The 23,160-nt window shown below is 44.8% G+C and overlaps 1 protein-coding gene across 8 annotated transcripts in view; it reads left to right on the forward strand.

Moving 5' to 3' along the window:
* The window catches only part of TTC6 (tetratricopeptide repeat domain 6), a 133,603-nt gene that overhangs the window by 79,200 nt on the left and 31,243 nt on the right, over nucleotides 1–23,160 (forward strand). For all 8 annotated transcript variants that reach the window (XM_048854948.2, XM_048854943.2, XM_048854942.2 and 5 more), the window contains 5 exons: nucleotides 7,387–7,537; nucleotides 8,326–8,408; nucleotides 10,396–10,472; nucleotides 11,998–12,158; nucleotides 21,749–21,883. In XM_048854948.2, the coding sequence (XP_048710905.2) occupies nucleotides 7,387–7,537; nucleotides 8,326–8,408; nucleotides 10,396–10,472; nucleotides 11,998–12,158; nucleotides 21,749–21,883 (607 nt within the window). The remainder of the gene's footprint in view (nucleotides 1–7,386; nucleotides 7,538–8,325; nucleotides 8,409–10,395; nucleotides 10,473–11,997; nucleotides 12,159–21,748; nucleotides 21,884–23,160) is intronic.

Raw genomic sequence — 23,160 nt, forward strand, 5'->3', positions numbered from 1 at the left:
GTACACTTCGAATTAGCTAAGGCGGAAAGTTATGTTCATTTCTCTCTATCTATGTCTGTCATCTATGTACTGCTATGGCCCCCATCAGTGTAGACTTACAAACATTTATGAATTTATCCTTTATGAAACAGGAAAGCATTATTATTATTCCTATGTTAGAGATTGGGAACTGAGCAGTAGAGAGATTAAGAGTGGGATTTTCAAAAGTGTCTAAGTGCCTTAAGGGAACCTTTTGAAAATTCCACCCTTATTGACTTGCCAGAGATCACATGAGAATTCTGTGCCACAGCTGGAAATGAAATAGGGTCTCCTGCATCTCAGTGCAGTGCCTTAAGAACAATACACCTCTACCCTGATATAACGCGATCCAATATAATATGAATTCAGATATAACGCAGTAAAGCATTTCCCCTCCTCCCCTTCCCAGGCTTGTGCAAGCCTAGCAGGGAGGGGGGAGAAGCAGAGTGGCGGCGGTGAGCTCAGGGGGGGAGGCAGTGGAGCGGAGGTGAGCTGGGGCGGGGGGGGGGGCGCAGGGAGGGCCACAGCAAGTAACCTGGGGGTGGGGGGCGGTGGGAGCAGAGGAACTGCTCCCCACCCCAGCTCACCTCTGCTCCGCACCCCAGCTCACCTTTGCTCCGCCCCCTCCCCCGAGCATGCCGCCGCTCCGCTTCTCCCTCCCTCCCTCCCAGGCTTGCCGCACCAAACAGCTGAGTCGTGGCAAGCCTTGGAGGGAGGGAGGGAGTGGGAAGAAGTGGAGCAGTGGCAGTGTGCTCAGGGGAGGAGGCGGAGCGGAAGTGAGCTGGGGTGAGGTAGGGAGCTGCCGGTGGGTGCTCTGCACCGGCCAATTTTTCTCCGTGGGTGCTCCAACCGTGGAGCACCCATGGAGTTGGTGCCTATGGAGGCAGCGTGTCTGGCTCCGACATGCTGCTGTAAGCGGCGTGTTAAGGGCTGGGGCCGGGGGGGGTTGGATAAGGGGCAGAGGGTCTCGGAGGGCGGTCAGGGGACAGGGCGGGTTGGATGGATCGGGGGTTCTGAGGGGTCAGTCAGGGGGTGGGAAGTAGATGGGGGTCGGATGGGGTGGGGCCAGGCTGTTTGGGGAGGCACAGCCTCCCCTACCCGGCCCTCCATAGCAAGTTCGATATAACACGGTTTCACATATAACGCGGAAAGATTTTTTGGCTCCTGAGGACCGCATTATATCGGGGTATAGGTGTATTATCCTTCCTCTTATTTGTTGGAAAACTATAAGTATTTTTGCAGCCCACCATCTCCCACAATTCTGGACATCTGAGCTGCTCACCTCTGTCGGAGTGTTTTGGCTCCACATCCCTCTGCTCCTGCTTGCTGCCAGATTCTCTGGGTCCATGCCAACAGACAGTGGCAGTTTGTTGCTTCTGCTCTTACTTTGCAATTTGAACTGTTTCTGCCCAGCTTTTGGGCAGTGATGACAGCATTCTCCCTCTCCAACATTCCTTCCCTCCCTGGGGCAATTAACTCTTCAGGGATTTAACCCTCTATGAGCCTCCGCTTCAGTGTCTCACTGCTGGCTCCTCTGTCCCTTGCAGGTGTGGTGAGTAGCCAAGAAAGCATAGGGTTAAATCCAAACAGTGCTCTGTTTGTGATGCAGGCTCTAGGGTGAGTGGTGCCCACCCTGCACCTGGCCTTCTGTCCCTATCTCTGTTAGAATTCAGGGCTACGAGTCAGACAGACAGGGTCCCCAACTCATCAGGCAGCCCTGACTCCACTGCAGGAAAATGGACCAGGAACCCCAGTGCAGAGTAGGGAGAAGCTCTAAAAGGAAGGAGGACCCAGACCATTCGACAAAGGGGGTAAGTCCCAAGGGACCACTGCAGAACAAAGAGGGGAGTCTATGGGTCCACAGATGCTCCCAAGTCTTAAAATGGGTCCCAAGCATCTTGAGGAAAGAAGCAGGCCTTCTAGTCAGCCTCACTCCCTCCCAAGATGACCTGGAAGGCCCTGACTGAGGAGTTTTCCCCTCCCAGGGGGTTGGACACAGTGGGGAGGATTCTGAGACTGACTTCTTGAAAGGGCTCCAGGCACTAAGGAAGGCAAACAGCAAAAGGCCTCATCAGAGCTGCAGCAGGGCTTTGTAGCAGAGCGAAGACTCACTGGTGCGGCGCCTCCTGCTGGTTGTTTGGGAATTAGCTCATCCAGCATGTGAAGCGCCTCTTGGTGGCTGGTGTCTCGCCCTTTCAGGCCTCCTGGACCCCGGTGCCCCTTTCCTCGGGGTTCTGCCCCCCCCAGCAGTCCCCATGCTCTGGGTCTCCCCTACCAGGGGATCCCCCAACCCTCTACACCTACCCTGCCTCAGTGGCTACTGCCAGTCATCATGTATTGTAGCCCCCCTTATTGGGGCAAACTGCAGTCTGTAATGGCCACCCATCATCGGTAAGGGGTTGCACCAGCTGCCTCTGCCTATTCCTGGGCTGCACCTCCCAGTCGCAGTACCTGTGTAGGCCTTTATCAAAGCCTCAGCCTGGGGAGTTGCCAGGCTGGAGCTGAGCTGAACTCCGCTCCGCTTCCAGGCAGCTAGGTCCTTCTCTTTCCACGGCTAGAGAGAGACTAACCCAGCTCCTCGCTGAGCCCATATAACAGGGCCAAGTATGGCCTGATCGGGACGTGGCCCCAGCTGTGGCTGCTTCCCCAATCAGCCTAGCCTTTTTCTACCAGAGTGGGGTAACTGCCTTTCTACAGGCTTCTACAATCCCAAAGTGTGCAAAAAAGTTTAAAAAAAAATTTAAAAGGAACAAAAGGGAAAGAAAAAGCACAAAAAGTCAGGAAGTATGAGTCCTGTCTCCTCTTCCTCCTTATTCTCCACCACAGAGGGTAAGCTGTCTGGCTCTGAATTGAAACAGGATGGGGGGGAAAATGCAGGAAAGATTTCCCCCCCCCTAAGAAATGTCAAACTATATGCAACCAGATTGTTTCCAGGATTCACATGCAACCTGGATAAGCCTGAGTAAGTTTCTCCCCTCAAAATTTTCCCCTGAGTCAGTAATACTCCTTCACTCCTTCTTCAGGGAAGTGATTAGTGATGAATGGAACAAGCCTGTTAAGAAATTAACAAGAGTGACCTCAGGCTATATAACATTCAAGAACCAAAAGGCTCTGTTGCTAGTTACCAAAGGTGGATGCCACTGTAGCATCCTTCACCAGGGATATGGTTATTCCCTCAGAGGAGATCTGCTCTAAGGACTCCATGGCTAGAAAGATGGAGCCTACTCTCAGAAAGGACTTTTAAGCTTCTTCCACCACTCTCTAAGCATCCCTCGCAGCTATATACACTGGGTTCTACTATATCTTTTTCGTGGTGCAGAAATGCATGGGATGGGGGCGGGGGTAGGGAAGTAGTATCAGAGCTATTGCTGACCTCAAAAGGCTTAATTAGTGGATGAAGAAAATGAAGTTTCAGATGGAGACACTGGCCTCTATGGTGTCATCCCTGTCTCAGTGGGACTTCTTGACTTCGGTAGATCTAACAGATGCATATCTCCATCAGATCATGTCACTGCATACTTCTGAGGTTTGCTTATGGTAAAAAATGTTGCGAGTACTGAACACTTCCGTTCAGCCTGTCCTGGGCTCCGCCAGGTTTTTTATGAAAGATGTTTGCAGTGATAGTAGCCAGACTCAGGTGGTAGACCCACCTGTACCCTTTCCTGGATGACATTCTGTTCTGAGCTCCGTTGCAATCAGCAGCACAACTTGTCACATGTTGGAAGTTGAATCTCCTCCTGGAGAATGGCTTCATCATCAGTACCAAGAAAAGCTCCCTAGTTTCATTCACCAGAGTAACCCATCTGGGGATGGAAATAGACACCTTGGTAGCAAGATCTACCCATCATTAGAAAGATTTCAGAAAACCTAGGATTTTATCATCTTGCTCCAGAGCTGTAGGGGACCTACCATAGCATTATGACTCCAATTGCTAGGTCTCCGGGTGTCATGCACAGGAATCATTCAGATCAGGCAATGCAGAAAGGCAGAGTCCAAGTACCAACTAGCAGACAATGGCTTGTTGCTCAGACAAGGCTAGAAAGGAAGCAGGAAGTTTATATATGGTCACCAACCAATCCGGGTCAAGATCATGTGGCCAGTCAGGAAGCAGGTTACAGAATCCTGATAGCTGGCCCACCTAAGTCTGTGAATTCCCTGATAATTGGATGAGTTGGCAGGGCACAACAGCCAAGACTGCTTCCCCAGTGGATCTAGGTTCAGGACCAGGGTTTGAGACCACATCCTGCACCACATAGTAGGCATCCTGTTCAACAGGATTAAGATGGACATCATTGTGTGCTTTGAAAAAAGTGAACTGGGTATAAACATGTATTAGTTATAGTTGATTACGCCATCTGCTATCCCAAAGAAATCCCACTGCATACCCCCAATGCAAAGACTGTTGCAGTGGAACTGCTAATTGTCTTTGCCAAAGAAGGAATATTTAAGAAGATCCTCATTGATCAAGGCACCAACTTTACATCTCAGCTGCAGAAGGTGTGTGGTCTCCTAAAAATAAAGATTATGTACCTCTGATTATCATCTGCAAGTGCTGGTTGAATGATTCAGCTAGATCCTGAAAAGGATGTTAAAGAAGTTTATTGCTCAGGATCCCCTATTATTTGACATTTGAGAAGTTCCACAGTCATCTACTGGGTTCTTCCCATTTGAACTCTTATATGGGAGACAACCCCTGGGAATTCTTTACCTGGTGCATGAGATATGGGAGGAGCAGCCTCCTAGCATGGAGAATATTCTATAGTACATTCTGGGAGAGGCCTGAAACCCTTCGGACCTTTGCCAAAGAAAACTTACGCAGTGCTCAATGGACCCAGGAACAAGCCTATAACAAAGGAATGCATATTTAAGCTGGGTGATTGGGTACTTCTACTCCTGAATGAAGAGTCCAAGTTACTTGCTAAATGGCAAGGGCCATATGAAGTAGTCCACCAAATTGGGCCAGTTAACTACTAAATCAGGCAGCCTGATAAGAGGAACCTAACCCAGGTCTACCGTATTAACCTTCTGAAAACATGGAAGGAGAGGGAGAGCTTATTTATCACTCTTTATCCCCCTGAGCCTGAGCTGGGGCCTCAAGTGATCCACCTCACTGATCCCAGACCCTATGTAGATGGGGGAACACCTCTGCCTGGAACAGAGGGTACAGCTAAGAAGCCTAGTAAAATCTTAACAGTGTTCATCTTCCAGCTGGGGCGGACTCATTTCATGCAACACCATATCCAGGCAGAGCCTGGGAGAACCCATGGCTGCTCTCCCCAGAAATTCATGAGGCTGTGTGGCAAAAGGTCCAAGCAATGTTGGAACCAGAGATCACTGAAGAATCCCTCAGCAGCTATACCAAAGCTTGATGGCTGGACAGCATTATCTGGTTTTGTATAGACTTTAGAAAGGTCAGTTCTGTCTCCAAATTTGATGCCTATCCCATGCTCTGAGTTGATGAAATAATACACCAACTGGGTGAGGCCTGATATATCACCTCGTTAGACCTAACCAAGGGATGCTGGCAGATCCCACTCCACCAGAATCATGGGAGAAAAATGCCTTTGCCACGCCGTTTGGCCTCAGTGATTTTAGGACTATGCTTTTGGCCTCCATGGTGCCCCAAAAATGTTTCAATTGCTCATGGATCAGTTTCTTCGACCACCTGGCTTATATGTAGCAGCCTATTTAGATGATGTGGACATCCACAGCTGAGATTGGAAGGAGCATCTAGGTAAAGTCGCCTCTGTACTTCGGTTCCTATGGGAGGCTGGGCTAACTGCAAACCCAGCCAAGTCTAAGATTGGAAAAGAAGAGACCACCTACCTAGGATATACTTTTGGGAAAGGACCAGATCCAGCCTCTTGTGGACAAAGTCCAGGCTTCAAAGCATGCCCTATCCCAACCATGAAGAAACAAGTCGAGAGATTTTTGGCACTGTCAGGTTACTACTGCCGATTTGTACCAAGTTTTCGATGTTAGCAGCCCACCTCACAGATCTAATTAGGACAGTAGCCCCAAGAAGTTTCACTGGTCAGAGGCCTATGAAAAAGCCTTTCAGAAGTTGAAAAACCACATCTTCAAAGAGCCTGCCTTGCTCAACGTTGACTTCTTCAAAAGAATTCATTTTGCAAATCGATGCCTCAGAAGTGAGACAAAGAAAATGTTGGCCCAGGAAACAAATGGAGAGGAACTTTTTGTACTCTATCTGAACTGTGAGCACAGAGTGAGAAGAGCTCACCAAAATGCTGATTTTTTTTATTCCCCCCCGCACCCCCTCCCCGAGTTGGGGGCAGTGGAGACAGTCTGCTGGCTCTGGTTCTCCAGGTACCATCTGGAGTGGGAGGGTATGCAATGCGGTATACAAACTCCATACTGGACAACCAGGGGCTAAGGAGCTGCTCTGGGCCTAGGCAGTTCAGTCCTATCACACTTGTAAGGCATGCATAGATTGGAGGAAGAGCTTAAAAGGGGAACAGAGTAGCTCACTTGTTGGCAGACAAGGGAAGACAGACCTTCAGCCTTTCTCAGCTTCTGAGGAAAGGGCTAACTGAAGGCAGGAGCTTCCCAGATGACCACTTGCCTGAAGGCCACTCCCTGAGGGAAGGAAGGGCCAGATTCTGACGCATCCTGAGAGGGAATCATTCCCCTCTATTTCGTATTAATTCCCCTTGCTTTTTGTTCATGGACTACCCTGGAAAGAGAGAGACTTTAAAGTGACCTGACTGGAGGGCCAAGTCACAGGAAGAGGCAGTCCACCACGGAGGCAGAGGCATCGGCAGAAGACACCCAGTAAGGAGTGAGCTGCTATGCCATGCCCAGCCACAAGGAGGTGCTGGTGGTGAGTCAGCCCATTCACAATACCCCAGGTGGGGCAGTGGCACTTCATGGTCTATCACATCAAAGGCATCTGATAAAATAACATAAGAATGGAGACATGGTGGCAAAAAATCAACAACCAAAGAAACTAATGAACCCTCTGTACTAAATTCAGCCTTTAAACCAGACAGACAGGGATCTAGGAGAAAGTCAGAGGAATGCTGAGGAAACTGGACTTGCATATCACAGACTTCTAATAAACATCCACCAAAAAAGGTGCAGTCCGTGTTTTGGAGAAGTCACTAATCATGCATATATACAGCTACCAGTGTTTAAGGGAATTAAAAAGGGAATTAGTAATGCATTTGATGTGTGTTATGCAAGGAGATAGGTGTAACTCAAAGCCTACCTTTTGACTACTTACAGATGTGTTTTTATAATACTATAGTAATTAGATGAAACATGTTGTATTGGACATTGATGTATACATCCAAGTGTTTCATATTGTATGACAAAATGAAAAATAAGATAATCTTTATTCTTTTTTAGTGGTATTGCCTTGGCGTACATAAATATTGGCTTGATATTACTGTTACATCTGGAGCATTACTATGAAGCTATTCGGCAGTTCTCTAAAGCCATTGAAGTTGACCCAACAAACATTAGCGCTTATATATGTAGAGCTCAAGCATATCATCAGGTATTTTATCCTTTTTGGTCTTTTATATCATTATAACACTACTTTTACATTTTATAGTTGCTATGAAAAACATTTTAATAGATATTTATGCCCTGGTCCTTCAAAGACTTACATACATGCTTAACTTTGTGGACAATAAGTACCCATATTGATTTCTATGGGACTACTTGCAATGCATAAAAAGCACATATGTGAATCTTTGTAGGGTTGGGATCAAAGGCAATAACAGATAATCCCATCTGAAGTAATTGTAGTTTTAAAGACTTCCTCCATGAGCTGTATTTAGAGCTCTATATTTAGAGCTCCATGGGCTTTTTAGGGCCTTACCTTGCCATCTATCAGTCCTCAAAAAGTGGAATGGATAAAATAATAGTAGTAAGAGGTAAGATTAATAGATAAGCTTTTGTAAAATATTATAAAAGCAGTTTAGGAAGTTTGCATGTTTGTATCTTTTGTCAGGATTAAGGATCTCTGTGCTGTTTTAGGCATTTGTTTTAGTGTCACCATTAGATGTAGGGAGAATAGATAATCCTGAAATTGGGTGTTGGTAGATAAGTGAAGCAGAAGCTGATTAGCAAATATTTTATTTTAAAATGTATTTATTCATGATGTGCAAGTCACTGTGTGTATTCTACTATTATTTAAAACCTAAAGAAAAGGACAGTGTAGCCATTAATTTACATATTTTATTACAAAGAAATCTCTTGTAGAGAAGAATATACTCAATGGGGTAGAAAAAGTGATTAGAGAGTATGTAGGAGTAACTGAATTTTTTTTTTAAATAACAGCTGCACAATTTACAGCGTGCATTAAGAGATATAAATCGAGCCATTCATCTTTATCCAACTGAATCCTATTTATGCATAATAAGGTAGGAAAGTTATCATTAGAACTTAACAAGTATTCCACTTTACAACTGTTTTCGACAACAGTAGGCTTGTTTAGTAGATGTGTTAATATAGCTGATATTTTTAGTGTGTTTCAATGTAAAAAAGTATGGGTAATGGTAATATCCTTTACAAATTGTATCCATGTAGTAGCAAAAGGGCTTTGGAGCCCGGAGCTGGAGCGCGGAGCATATCCGGAGCAGTGGAGCTGCAGGTTTTTGCCTGGAGCTGGAGCGGAGCCGGAGCACAGCTCCAAAGCTCTGAGTAGCACCTCACTGGTGTTACCTCTGGGATGGAGAGAAGGATCCAGCATGATATACAGGATGCTGCGTGATAAAGTACATGCAAGGTCTGGGGACGGGGGAGTGTGAATATGGACAGTGACAACAGTGCACACCTATACTCTTCTAAATTCATATTTTAAATGTCCATTAAGAGTGGATAAATATTTCAGTGTCCTATCTGAAGAAATGACACAGTAAAATAAGGGTGAAGTGCTGAGTCCAGCCTTTCCCCTAGGCTTGAACCTATGAGTTCAGAGAGAGTAAATATTTCAAACCTGATATTTAGCTGTTCTCTCCAGCTTAGCCTAAAAGCTCCATTTCGGTGTAGCTTCACTCATTTTCTCTGTAAATCTGTTTCTCTCTTCAGAGAAAATAATATTGCTAAAGATCTTCCCTCTCCTAGTCTCAGGATTCTACCACCATTTGCTCTTTTTCCTTTTCTGGTCTTTATTTGGTCTCAAAAGTCAAATCTGAGCTTCCCAAACTGTTCGTGAATGTCCTTAGTATTTTCTGCATAGGTGGTGGTTTTTTTACAAGCTTCTTAAGGCTTGTCTAGAACCAATGTACCATTTGGCATATCTAAATCCTGCCTGTCACTTCAGGCACATGCAGTTTGAGAAACTCTCCTTTGGCTGGTGTGGATTTCCAAAACTCTGTGAAAACTGACGTATTGACTAATGAATCCATATAGTTCCTAAAGTATGCATAAAATACATTTTTAATCATGAACTAATTCCTTCACTCCACTCCTCCCAAATTAGTGAAAGGTACCACCCCTTACTAAGTCAAACAGATAAGCCAGTTTTCATCTGAGAGGAACCAAATAAACTGTAGAAAATGTTTAAGAAGTGAGAACATCTCATTGTCATCTCATCTCAGTGCAGAAGGCCAACTCAATGCTCTATGCATCAATTAAAACTCACATTAAGGACTTAAAGTGAGGCTGTACTCTAAATAGTGAATATATAAAAATGTTGCCTTAATCAATATTCCTTGTGTGCATGTCAAGTCCTCTCTGCTTACTTTAGGAACAACAATAAGTTTTTACTGCTTTTTGCTCTTATCAGTACTATAGAGCCGCAACAAACTTAAGAAGGAATGGGCGAAAAGTTCATCCTTCTTGTTCATCATCAAAAGAGTTTACTAAGTTTCAGTCAGTCCCACCTCTGTTACCGCAATACCAAGAATGGGGTGGTGCAGGTATCTCTGAAGGCCTGATTTGGCTTGCAAGTACCTTTACTACTAATGGTGATGCATGGGAAAGCAAGAAACCTAGCTTGGCCTTCAGAATCAGATTGAATTTACCTACAACCACTCTATGGTAAAACAACATTGATTTTAGAAATAGCATTATTAACAATATTTACATGGTTCTAGAGATAGTGTGTGTGTGCTATTAGCTGTGGAGCCCACAGAAAATGTGTTTTTGTGACTTTTCCATTTGAATAGCTATGCATTTTTAAAATTTCTTGGTGATAGTGTTTTAAAAAAGTATGTTCAGAAGGAACAAGAGGAAAAACCTGGATGGTATTCCTTTGAAGATGTGATTCTTACTAGAAACTTTAGACTTTTACTTACTCCTGCACTATTTGTACTTTTAAAATACTGCTTAAATAAGAAATCTTAGCCTGAAAAAATGGTTTTACAGTGAGCAAATTACATACAACAAAAATTTGTTTTGTTACAGGGGACAATATTTAATTGAGATGGAGGATTATAAACTTGCAAGCTTCTGTATTCTTCAAGTATCAGAAATGGGTGAAGGTAAAATCAGTTTAATTGTCTAGGTTCTTATTAACCATAGTATCTGAGCCCTAACGTAAGGAGTAATTTAACTACTGTAATTTATTATAAGGAACTCTGACACTTCCTTATGTTGCTTGCAATTCTTTCACTTACCTTTCTTTACTTGTGCTGTTTATGTTTATATTTTGACTTATAAATAAGGCTACGTTTTAGTAACGTTTTAGTAAAAGTAATGGACAAGTCATGGGCAGTAAATAAAAATTTACCTGTCCATGACTTGTACTATATACTCCTAACTAAATCTTGGGGTGGGGGCAGCCCGAGAGTGCCAGGGTTGCTTGGGTAGGGGGTGTCACAGGTACCTGGGTTTGGCCTAGGACCGCCGCTGGTGCTGCGGGGGGAGGAGGGGAGGCTGTGCGCCACTGCCCAGGAAACCCGCAGGCACTGGGGGGGGGGGGGAGGGTTGGTGGAGCTGGCAGGCTCCCTACCTGGCTCTGCACCTCCCTAGAAGCAGTGACATCCCCCTCCCTCAGCTCCTAGATGGAGGCGCGGCCAGGCAGCTCTGCTCATTGCCTCTACCCTGAGCGCCGACTCTGCAGCTCCCATTAGCCAGGAACCACAGCCAATGGAAGCTGCAGGGGCGGTGCCTGCAAGTGGAGGCAGCGCGCTGAGCCCCCTGGCTACGCCTTTGCCCAGGAGCCGAGGGATGTCACCGCTTCCGGGGAGCCCCTGAGATAAGCGCCGCCCAGAGCCCTCACCCCCTCCCGCATCCTAACCCCCAGCCCTGGGCTCCCTCCCACACCCAAACTCCTACTGCTGCTGGGGGAGGCGGGTGCAGTGGCCCAAGACTGCCCCAGCAGCAGCCAGTGCAGCTGGCTCAGGGGCTTCCTGAGCTGCTCAAGCAGCCCCCAGGCAGCCACACCGGCCGCTGCAGAAGTCCTGGGCCTCCGTGACAAATTTGCAGCTTTACTTATAAATATTGGTAATAGAACTTTATGTGGAATTTATTGTAATACTTTGTATTTACTTAGGACCTTTCTTACTAAGATATCAAATGGCTTTACAAACATTAAGCTTCATAACACACCTGTAAGGTAAAATACTGCAATGGCTATAGTAACTCTTGTGGGTTGTAATAGTGGTCTCGGAGTGGCAGAACAAGTGCCCCATGCCCTCAGTGGGGACGATTCTATTGCCCCATTGACCCCTCAGCAATGCCTGTGTAGTAGTTTGACGTTGTCTTTTTCCTTTTTTCTTTCTTTGGAGAGGGGAAGTTTGCAGATGCCCATTATTTGACCCTAACTTCGTTGCTTACAGTTGAAGTTTTCTACCCCAGGCTTTGATGTGAAAGGATTAAAACTCAATTCTTAAAAAATTGTTTATGTTTTGGTATAGCGGTTAGAGCAAACAACCTTGGAGTCTCATGGATTTTTGAACAATGTAAAGTTTGTTTATCCTATGAAACTATCTTATATTTAGAACATGCAGTGTGAAATAATATAATATAATGTGACCATTGTTTGTTTGTTTTTCTTATTTTTAGTATCCCTTAAAACCTCTCCTGTTCAGCAAGCACTCGTTCAGTCATTTTGTCAAAATCACAGTAAAGCTATAGAGTGTTTACTTGAGGTTATTGCAAGTCAGCCTGTGCCTTCCATATTTGTTCTGCTAGGAAAAATACAAATGAAAGCCAAGAAAACCAAGGTTAGAAAATTATTTCTAAACTATTTACAATAAAATGCCAAGCAATACAATGTCTTGGTTTCTATAGCCTTGATGCTTTACAGAGTATCTCATTTTATTAAATATTCCCTGCACTTCAATTTTTAAATTACAAAAGGGAATAGTAACACTCTTTTTAGCTTAATGCTCCTGCACTAATGTTCCAGCAAGTGTTACACAGTGTTGTTTAAAACAATGTAAAATTTAGTTTAAAAGAAATAATTATGTGGACTGGAGTTCAGTTAAATTTCATAATGTTGCTTTTTTCAAAACATAATAAGAAAGCAGTGTGCAAATACTGTACTATCTAATGGAGCTAGAGGCAATACAAAAGTTTGGTTGTTTCATATTTGTAGAATGAATGTATAAGAATTTTAAGAGTGATTATAACTAGTCCCTCAGCTTTGTGAATACTGTACTTGCTTCCCATTGTATGTTACCAGTAGAAATATCATACTGTTGGTCCTTTGACCCAAGCAGTTAGACAATAATCACGGCCTTGCAGGGTTATTTTCATTCGGAGGAGAAATAGATGATACAAGTCAGGCATGTATTTTGGTGCAATCCTGTTTATTTACAAAGAACGTACAGCAAGCCCTGTTTCCTCAAACACACTAGAAACAAACTGTACCTGGCAGTTTCCTTGTTCAGAAATCCTCAAAAGTCTGCCTCTCTAGCAAGTTCTGTGTCCAAGAAGCTCCATCCCTCTGCTTTGTCTCAGGATTATGCTCACAACTGCTTCTCTGGCTTTCTCCTGTATTGCACACACATGCACATAGCTTGCAGAAAGAAAACACTTACATCCTGTGTTTCCACTAGGCAAAACCCCTTGAGCCACATCATCATACAGCCTAGTGGCTTAGGCAGTAGCCTCCATTATTACATCTGTCTCACCACAGAAAAGATGCTTAATGTTTTCCTTATACTTCACCTGAGAGAAAGGTAATTAGCTCATCCATTGGCTTTAATCATGGCTGTGATAGTTTCTGGATCAATGACCCCTTGATGGCAGCCATTAGTAACTTTCAGCATAAGAAAAGGAGTACTCTAGGCATTAGGGATAGAGCCTGAAAACATGCTGTCATGGTTGCAGGTCTATCTGCACCACTGTCCCCTTTCTGGTCTCTCTCAGTGCACCGCCTCAGATGTCAAGCCTTGTGCCTTTACCTCTCCCACTGTGGAATTCTGCAATTCTCCCACTCTTAAAGTGGTCCCTGTGTTACCATATCATTTGTATTGAGCATGCTTGCTGATCAGGTCTGACTGAGTTCTGGCACCTTTGGGAGTATGTGACCAGTGGTATACAGTGACCAAACAGCCTTCTTAAAACCAAAGTACTGTTTATTTTAACAGTAGGAATAAAGCATTTAGAGCGAGAGGATTTTAAAACAACAAACGGTCTATATGCATGTCTGTCCTACCACTCAGATACCATAGAATTTTCTCCAAGGAGAAAGTTCAGGATATACACCTTAATGCACTCACAACTGCCTTCACCAAACAAGGACACTCCACCAGAGAAGTAGATCGCATCATGTACCAGGCCACTCAGATACCCCAAGAGAACTTACTTCAATTCAGAAATAAAATCCCCTCTGACTACACACACAGTTTTCACCTCACACTGGAACCCATACCGGGTATCATCAAACAACTACAACCCATACTTGATGGGACAACCCCCAACCTCTCCAAGATGATCATTAGAAGCAAGCTTTCCTCAGACCAGGACACATCAACTCAAGGTGGCACCAGACACTGCCACAACAACAGATGCAAAACCTGCAGACATATCTCACTGCTATGATGATCCACACCCCCCACAACATGCCTGTCACAGCATGTGGTATACCTCATCCAGTGCACTAAATGCTCCAATAGCAGCTATGTGGGTGTCGCCAGGCTATCACTACACTCTTGAGTGAACTCACACAGGAAAATGATAGAAGACAAAAACCTCTGGGTGAACACTTTTCACAAAGTGATCACTCTGTATCTGACCTATCAGCCCTCATCCTCAAAGGAAGCCTAAACAACAATTTCAAAAGATGAACAAGATCATAATTTTGCTAATCACTAAAAATCATGGACTGAATAGAGACACTGGATTTATGGTTTATTAAAACAATCTATAAACCCACTAACAACTGCCCTCAGCTGCATTTTCTCCTTTCCTTCTTATGACTGGAGGGGTGTTAACAAATATTTCAATGGACCATTCAAGGTGAAGTAGCCTGTTAACTACTTATGCTAAACAACCTGTTCAAACCTTGTTTTTAGGAGTGACACTTTGAGTTAGGCTATGGCAGCACTACAGAGCTTACAGTGGCTGCTGTAGCTCTGTTAGTGCAGACACTCTAAGCTGACAGGAGAGAGGTCTCCCCTCAACTTAATTACCCCAGCCCCCACGAGTGGCAGTAGTTTTATGTCCACGGGAGAAGCTCCCCCCGCCAACATAGCACTGTCCACACTGACGCTTAGGTCAATGTAACTTACGTTGCTCAGGGGTGGCTTATTCACATCCCTGAGCAACATAACTTAGGGCACGGCTACGCTGGAAACTTCCAAGTGCAGTTGCGGGAGCGCTCCCGCGACAGCGCTTTGAAGTGCGAGTGTGGTCGCGTTCGAGCGCTGGGAGAGAGCTCTCCTAGCGCTCCTAGTAAACCACCTCCACGAGGGGATTAGCTCCGAGTGCTGGGAGCGCGGCTCCCAGCGCTCAGAGCCTGTTTACACTAGCGCTTCAAAGCGCTCTGACTTGCTGCACTCAGGGTGGTGATTTTTCACTTTTAACTTGAGCCAGCAAGAGTGCTATACAATGTAAGTGTAGCCGAGCCCTTATACTGACATAAACTGTAGTGTGTACATAGCCTTAGGGCATGGCTACACTTGTAGATGTAGAGTGCTTTGAGTTAAACCCGCCTTCGGAGAGCACAGTAGGGAAAGCGCTGCAGTCCATCTACACTGACAGCTGCAAGCACACTGGCATGGCCACATTTGCAGCACTTACAGCGACATTGGGAGCGGTGCATTATGGGCGCTATCTCACTGAGCACCTCTTCCCATTCTGGCGCTGTGGCTTGTGGGAAGAGGGCGGGGGTGCGGGGCATTCTGGGTCCTGTCCCAACACCCTGTGATGCATCGGTTTGCATCCCAGCAATCCCTGTGCTTTCGTCCACGTTTGGCGCCATCTTTCAATGTTTTATGTACTGCGTGCTCTGTCTTCCCCTTGGGAAATGAGCCCGAAGTACTGTGGAGTATGATGACAAGTCTCGCCAGCACGTCATGTTTGGCAGTTGAGTTATTCCTTATGATCCAAAGTGACAGTGAGGGCTCCGACAATGATATCGACTTGAGTAACGCATATGACATGAGTTTGCTTGTGGCATTCATGGACATGCTCACCACCATGGAACGGTGCTTTTGGGCTCAGGAAACAATCACTGAGTGATGGGATCACATCATCATGCAAGTCTGGGATGATGAGCCGTGGCTGCAGAACTTTTGGTTGACAAAAGCCACTTTCATGGGATTGTGTGAGGAGCTTGTCCACACCCTGCGGCACAAGGACACGAGATTGAGAGCTGCCCTGACGGTGGAGAAGCAGGTGGCTATTGCAATCTGGAAGCTGGCAACTCCAGACAGCTACTGATTGGTTGCTAACCAGTTTGGAGTGGGAAAGTCGACTGTTGGAATTCGTGTTGATGCAAGTTTGCAGGGCCATTAATCGCATCCTGCTCAGAAGAAACGTGACTCTGGGTAACGTGCATGACATTGTGGATGGCTTTGCACAAACGGGTTCCCCTAACTGCGGAGGGGCGATAGATGGCACACATATTCCAATTCTGGCACCAGCCCACCTAGCCTCCAAGTACGTTATTTTGCTGTGGTTCTCCAGGTGCTTGTGGATCACCGTGGGCATTTCCTTGACATTAACACAGGCTGGCCTGGAAAGGTGCATGACGCACGCATCTTTCGGAACACTGACCTGCTCAGGAAGCTGCAAGCTGGGGCTTTTTTCCCAGACCATAAGATCACCGTAGGGGAAGTCGAAATGCCCATTGTGATCCTTGGAGACCCTGCTTACCCTTTAATACTGTGGCTCATGAAACCTTACACAGTGAGCCTTGACAGCAGCAAGGAGCGGTTCAATAACAGGCTGAGCTGGTGCAGAATGGCTGTGGAGTGTGCTTTTGGCTGTTTAAAGGGCTGCTGGCACTCTCTGTATGGGAAGCTGGACCTGGCTGATGACAGCATCCCTGCGGTTATATCTGCGTGCTGTACCCTCCATAACATTTGTGAAGGGAAGGGTGAAAGATTCACTCAAGCATGGAATTCGGAGGTTCAACACCTGGAGGCTGAATTTGAACAGCCAGAGAGCAGGGCTATTAGAGGGGTCCAGCGTGGGGCTGCAAGGATTAGGAATGCCTTGAGGGAGCAATTTGAGGCTGAAAGCCACCAGTAATATCTGGTCCCCTGCACAGGAGTGAAGTGCAGTGGTTCCAATGTTAGTAGGAATCTGTGTTTACTACTCTGACTTGCAGTGCCTGTTTCTTTCCTGGGCTAAGGTATCTTTTACTTTATGCAATAATAAAAAATGTTTTCAAAGCCAAAAAATCCATTTATTGAAAAGAAACTCAACTGCTTGGGAAACAGAAAGAGCAAGGTGCTGGGGTGGGGAACAGTACAATCACAGATTTGTGTATGTCCTGTTATCATACTCAGCCTTCCTGTCTGGAGTGCTGTGCAATGAGTGCTGCACTTCAGGATGGTTATACTGCATGGTGATGGGGGTTGAGTGCAGTGGGTAAGGGTCGTAGTTTTCAGAGCTGGGTGGCGAAGCTACAGGTGTTGGAGGCAGCTGGTGGTGGTAAGAACCCGGATGTTGGGGAAAGTGGGTTGGAGGTGACATGGGGATACAAGGGAAAGAGTTTTGGGACAAGGGCTACGGGGGGGGGGGGTGGGCACGGTAGTGCTCCGTCTGCATGGCTACGAGGGCCTGAATAGAGTCTGCTTGGCGCTCCATTATGCTTATCAGCCGATCCATGCTTTGCTGCTTGAGCACCGTGCTTTTGTGCCGGCGCTCCTCATTCTGCTGGTGGACCACTGTCACGCCACTCCTGCACTTTTTGATTTTCATTTCTTGAATGCTGCATTACTTCATGCAACATGTCTTCCTTGCTTCTACGTGGCCTCTTTCTGATTCTTTGGAGTCTTTCAGCCAGTGATAACACGGACGGCTGAGAACTCAAGGTTGCATCTGTAATGGCAAAATGCAACACTTAACAGAGGCAGCATTGTTCACACCAGACAGAGCAATGATTCCCCCGTACTTAAGGGCAAGCACAGTCTACACAATAGCATAATTTGCCCGTCCCAAAGCGAGCGCACATAACCCACGGGCGCCCCAAAATGGTGAGTAAACATAGGGTCAAGCGTGACTGATTGTTTCATGGCTGTACTGTCCTCTGGGTTTCTGTGCCTTGGGGAGAGCCAAGAGCTGCAGGGGGCCCCTATACTGAACACTGTCCTCACATTTTCCACAGGAGTTCGTCCTGGAAGATATCTCGCTGCTGAGGGTGACCTGGGAAGCAAGGGAGGGTCTTCTACTGCAATGCGGCTTCCACTCTGGCCCATATGCAGCTTGCCTGTGTGCAGCAATGGTCCCCCTGCCCCTCATGGAACAGTGAGGGCAGACAAGTTAGCCTTACTGGAACAAGGACCACAGTGGCTCTCCCAAGAAACTTGCACAAGCGCATTGCCCAAGTTCTGGATGAGACCTTTGAAGAGATCACTGAGGCCGATTACCGTGATGTAAGAGAGCACCTCAATGCCCTATTCCACATTTAGGCATGCATGCAGCCCGAACTCTCCTCGCCCCAAGATCCCGCACCGAATAACTTCCTTCCCAAAATAAAAGCCACTTACTGGGAACCTCCTCTGGTGTTTGTCCTTCACCAAGCACCGGCCGCCGCGACTGGCTACCTTCCTCCTAGCTTGAGAACAGCTCCTGGCTGCATGCATCTAGGGATTCCGGAATGTCTTCCTCTGCTTCAGCACCCTTGCTCCCACTTTGGTCCTCCTCCTCCTGCCTTGTTGAACTGGGCTCTGAAGTGTCCATGGTGGTACTCGGAGTGGAGGTGGGGTCGCTCCCAAGTATCGCGTCCAGCTTTTTGTAGAAACGGCAGGTCACAGGGGCAGCACCGCAGTGGCTGTTTGCCTCATGGGCTTTGAGGTAGGCATTCCGCAGCTCCTTCACTTTAACCCTGCACTGCAGTGTGTCCCTGTCATGGCCCCTTTCCATCATGTCCCTTGATATCGTCCCGAAGGTATCGTAATTCCTACGGCTGGAGCGCAGCTGGGACTGGACAGCTTCCTCCCCCCAAACATTGATGAGGTCCAGCACCTCACCATTGCTCCATACTGGGAATCGCCTGGCGTGTGGAGGCATGGTCACCTGGAAAGCTTTGCTGAGAGCACTCCACGCCTGTCTGAGCAAACAGGAAGGGGATTTTCAAAATTCCCAGAGAATTTAAAGGGTGGGTCTGGGGGTTGGTCACCTGAGAGCAGGGCAGTAGAGTTCAAAGTGATGACCAGAGTGGCTATAACAGGCATTGTGGGGTACTTCTGAAGGCCGATTAGAGCGCACTAACAGACCAGGGCGTCCAAACTGGCACCACGGCGCTCCAGCAGGGGCACACAGAACGTTATTCCACTCGCAGAGCGCTGTAGCCATGGAGTCAGAGCACTCTATGTGCCTTGCCAGTGTGGATGGGTAGTTAGCTAGTGCGCCCGGGGCTCCTTTAATGCGCTGTAACTCGCAAGTGTAGCCAAGCTCTTAGTTTCTCAGACCTGAAGAAGAGCTCTGTATAAGCTTGAAAGCTTGTCTCTCTCACCAACAGAAGTTGCTCCAGTAAAAGATATTACCTCACCCACCTTGTGTTACCTAAAGGCTTACCATCCCCTGATGGTCTGGTTCCTCAGTCTGGTTCCTCCAAACAACTCCTTCACTCTCTTGAGAAAGTCTTCCTTTTAAAACTGCTATAGCCCTTTTTGTTCTTCTGAGTACCTAGGTTCTGTCCTTGCCTTCTGAACCAAACCAGTCTGTATGCTGAACAGGAGATAGTCAGTCTTCCAAACCAGTGGCTCTGTCATTGTCCCTTAGTAACTCTCAAGTGTTTTCTGAGGAGTGGCTTATCTCGTACCATTCTTTAACTTCCTATTTGTTTCACCTTGTAGCCCCCCATTAAATTAAACCAATATTTTCAGACAGTAAACATTCCAATAACTAAGTCAACATACAGTATTCATAAATTATTACAGAATAGCTCCACATCCATCACACATGTTATGTGAGTAGCTTTATTCAGTGAGATTACTCACTTGAGTGAAATTACCTCTGTGTATTTGCAGGATTAGAAAAAAACCATTGTATTATAAGTGAGATGTTTCATGGCTATAAATTGAATATTATACATAGTTTATCACTGTTCGCACAGAAAACCCGAAAGCAAGTATTTAAAATGTGACCTGAAAAGTGGGACACATTGGGGTTTTTGCCTCTGCCTGATATATAAGGAAGGCCTAAAAGATTTGGCTTTTGTTTGTTGGCATGTTTTGCTTGTTTGCTTTAGAAATTCAGGTGATGTCTCACTGGAAGAGTCTCTACTGACTGGAGCATTAGTCAAGTTATGACATCAAAGATTAATAGATTCCAAGGTCAGAAGGGACCATTGTGATCATCTACTCTGACCTCTGTATAACACCGGCCATAGAACTTCCTCAAAGTAATGTATGTTGAACTGGTGTGTGTGTATATATATATAATATATACATAAAAATCCAATCTTGATTTTAAAACTTGCCAGTGATGGAAAATCCACCATGACCTTCAGTAAATTGTTCCAATGGTTAATTATCCTCACTGTTAAAATATTACTTCTTATTTCTGCTGTGAATTTGGCTAGCATCAACTTCCAGCCATTGGACCTTAGAATCATAGAATATCAGGGTTGGAAGGGACCTCAGGAGTCATCTAGTCCAGCCCCCTGCTCAAAGCAGGACCAATCCCCAATTAAATCATCCCAGCCAGGGCTTTGTCAAGCCTGACCTTAAAAACTTCCAAGGAAGGAGATTCCACCACCTCCCTAAGTAACGCATTCCAGTGTTTCACCACCCTCCTAGTGAAAAAGTTTTTCCTAATATCCAACCTAAATATCTCCCCCACTGCAACTTGAGACCATTACTCCTTGTCCTGTCATCTTCTACCACTGAGAATAGTCTAGAACCATCCTCTTTGGAACCACCTCTCAGGTAGTTGAAAGCAGCTATCAAATCCCCCCTCATTCTTCTCTTCTGCGGACTAAACAATCCCAGTTCCCTCAGCCTCTCCTCATAAATCATGTGTTCCAGACCCCTAATCATTTTTGTTGCCCTTCGCTGGACTCTCTCCAATTTTTCCACATCCTTCTTGTAGTGTGGGGCCCAAAACTGGACACAGTACTCCAGATGAGGCCTCACCAATGTCGAACAGAGGGGAACGATCACGTTCCTCGATCTGCTGGCTATGCCCCTACTTATACATCCCAAAATGCCATTGGCCTTCTTGGCAACAAGGGCACACTGTTGACTCATATCCAGCTTCTTGTTATACCTTTGTCTGCTTGATTGAAAGCTCATTATCAAATATTTCTTCCCCATGTAGGTCCTAATAGACTGTGATTGAGTCATCCCTTTGCCTTCTCTTTATTAAGCTAAATATATGGAGCTCCTTGAGTCTATCAGTTTAAAGCATGTTTTATAATCCTTTAATCATTCTTGTGGTTCTTCTCTGAACCCTGTCAATGTCCTTCTTGAATTGTGGACACCAGAACTGGACACAATATTCCAGCAGCAGTTGCACCAATGCCAAATACAAAGGTAAAATAACCTTTTTACTCCTACTTGAGATTGCTGTTTATGCATCCAAGAACTCATTAGCCCTTTTGGCTACAGGAATCACACTGAGAACTCATGTTCATCTGATCATGCACCATGATTTCCAAATCTTTTTCAGAGTTGCTGCTTCCCAAGATAGAGTCCTCCAAAAGTGTCAAGAGGCTGAAAGTTGCTAAGCAACTGCAACAGGAAGAGATTATTAGTCAGACTGCTTAAAGTTCTACTTTTTGTTTTTGTTAACACTTATTTAAACCAATGACTAATGAACATTTTGAAAAAAAGTTGTACTTAATCATGCCCACACCTTCAATTAGAGCAATTCAGAACTTTCAGCAAAACCAAGGAAGACCAGACTTCACATTTCTTAAATTTATAAGGCTAAAAAATCAAAAGTACTTTTCAGGCCTGATGAAGTGAGCTGTAGCTCACGAAAGCTCATGCTCAAATAAATTGGTTAGTCTCTAAGGTGCCACAAGTACTCCTTTTCTTTTTTCAGGCCTTCTTTACGTATAATAAAGAAGCAAAAAGGGCACAGGCCCAATTAAAAAAAATTCTGTGTATGTCACCTTTAAAACTCAGACTTTTTTTTTACTAACCGTGTTTTACAAATATTAGAATAATATCCTTTGTTATTACAGGATGCTGTGGAAAGTTTTCAACAAGCATTAAAGATACTGACTTCTTCAGCAAAAATCTTGCCTCATACATTTGAGGCTGCAGAAATTTATTATTTCATGGGCCTGTGCTATATGGAGCAAGTCAGTTTATTACCGGTATGTATTTATTAATTAGAACATATTAGCCTTGTGGCTTTAAGAGCTGGAAACAAGATTGACTAAAAAAATTAAATATTTTAAGGGTTACTTTCCACTTCTTTTTACATATTTTTACTCTTTAGTTTTTATCAGACCGTCTTGCAAATGTGTAAACAATTTTTTCCATACCAGTATTACCATATTTAATTAGTTATACATACTTTTTGCTGTGTTTCTAATGGAGGTGAAATCAACATGAATATCTTATTTGTACATTAATGTCTTCACTGTTGTTTTAAGCAATGTATGCCACGCTAGGGATAGCATTTTAGTTAACGGATTGTTGTACTTTTACAGAAGTTAAAAAAAAATCCCTCAGCCAACCAATCCTATACTAGTTCAGTTTTTGGCATTTATTTTACACATGATATAAATTTTTTTTTTAATTAGGTATTTTTTGTTAGGTAATTTAATACATTTTTCTAGGTGCATTTTAATATTAAAGGACTTTTTTGTTCTTTCTATGTTTTTAACTACAGTTACAGGCTTGTTCATTAACAGTCTGATCTGAAGTCTATTGCAATCAATGGGACTCCTTTAGTGGGCTTTGAATCAGGCCTTATATGAGTAGGATCCATTTTGTATATGAATAATGCCAACTTTAAAAAGCTTATAAACCCGAGCCTTCCCCTCATTTTGAAGTGTTACAAAATTGACATTAGAAAATCTTTTTAAGAGTGCCTTTTCGCTTATCGTTGCATCCCTTTTCACCATTTTTTCCTATATTCTATTTGTAGAGCCTAGTCCTGCAAACATTTATGCACATGTATAATGTCTTTGACCTCAGTAGGATTAGTTATCATCATATATTTGTATTTCAGTAGCACCTAGCAGTCCTAAGTGTGATCGGACTACATTGTTAGGCACTGTTCCAAAACACAATAAGAGATTGTCACTACTCTGAAAAGCTTACAGTCTTATGTAAACATGAGAGACAAGCATGGGTGAAAGGGAATATTATTATCATGCTCATTTTACATTTGGGGAACTAAAGAACTGAAAAATTAAAGCCTTGATTCAGGAAAGCACTTGTTAAGTTCATTCCTATTCAGCAAAACACTTCAGCATATGCATAAGTCCCATTGACATCAGTGGGACCTAAGCAAGTGCTTAAATGTTTTGCTGAGTAGAGATGGGCCTATGCATGTGTTTACAGTAAAGTTCATGCCTACCTGCTTTGTTGCATCCGGGCCTAAATTTACTTGCTAAGGTCACTTAGAAAGACTATGGAAGAG

Source organism: Caretta caretta, chromosome 6 (genome assembly GCF_965140235.1).
Source record: "Caretta caretta isolate rCarCar2 chromosome 6, rCarCar1.hap1, whole genome shotgun sequence".
Taxonomy (NCBI): domain Eukaryota; kingdom Metazoa; phylum Chordata; order Testudines; family Cheloniidae; genus Caretta; species Caretta caretta.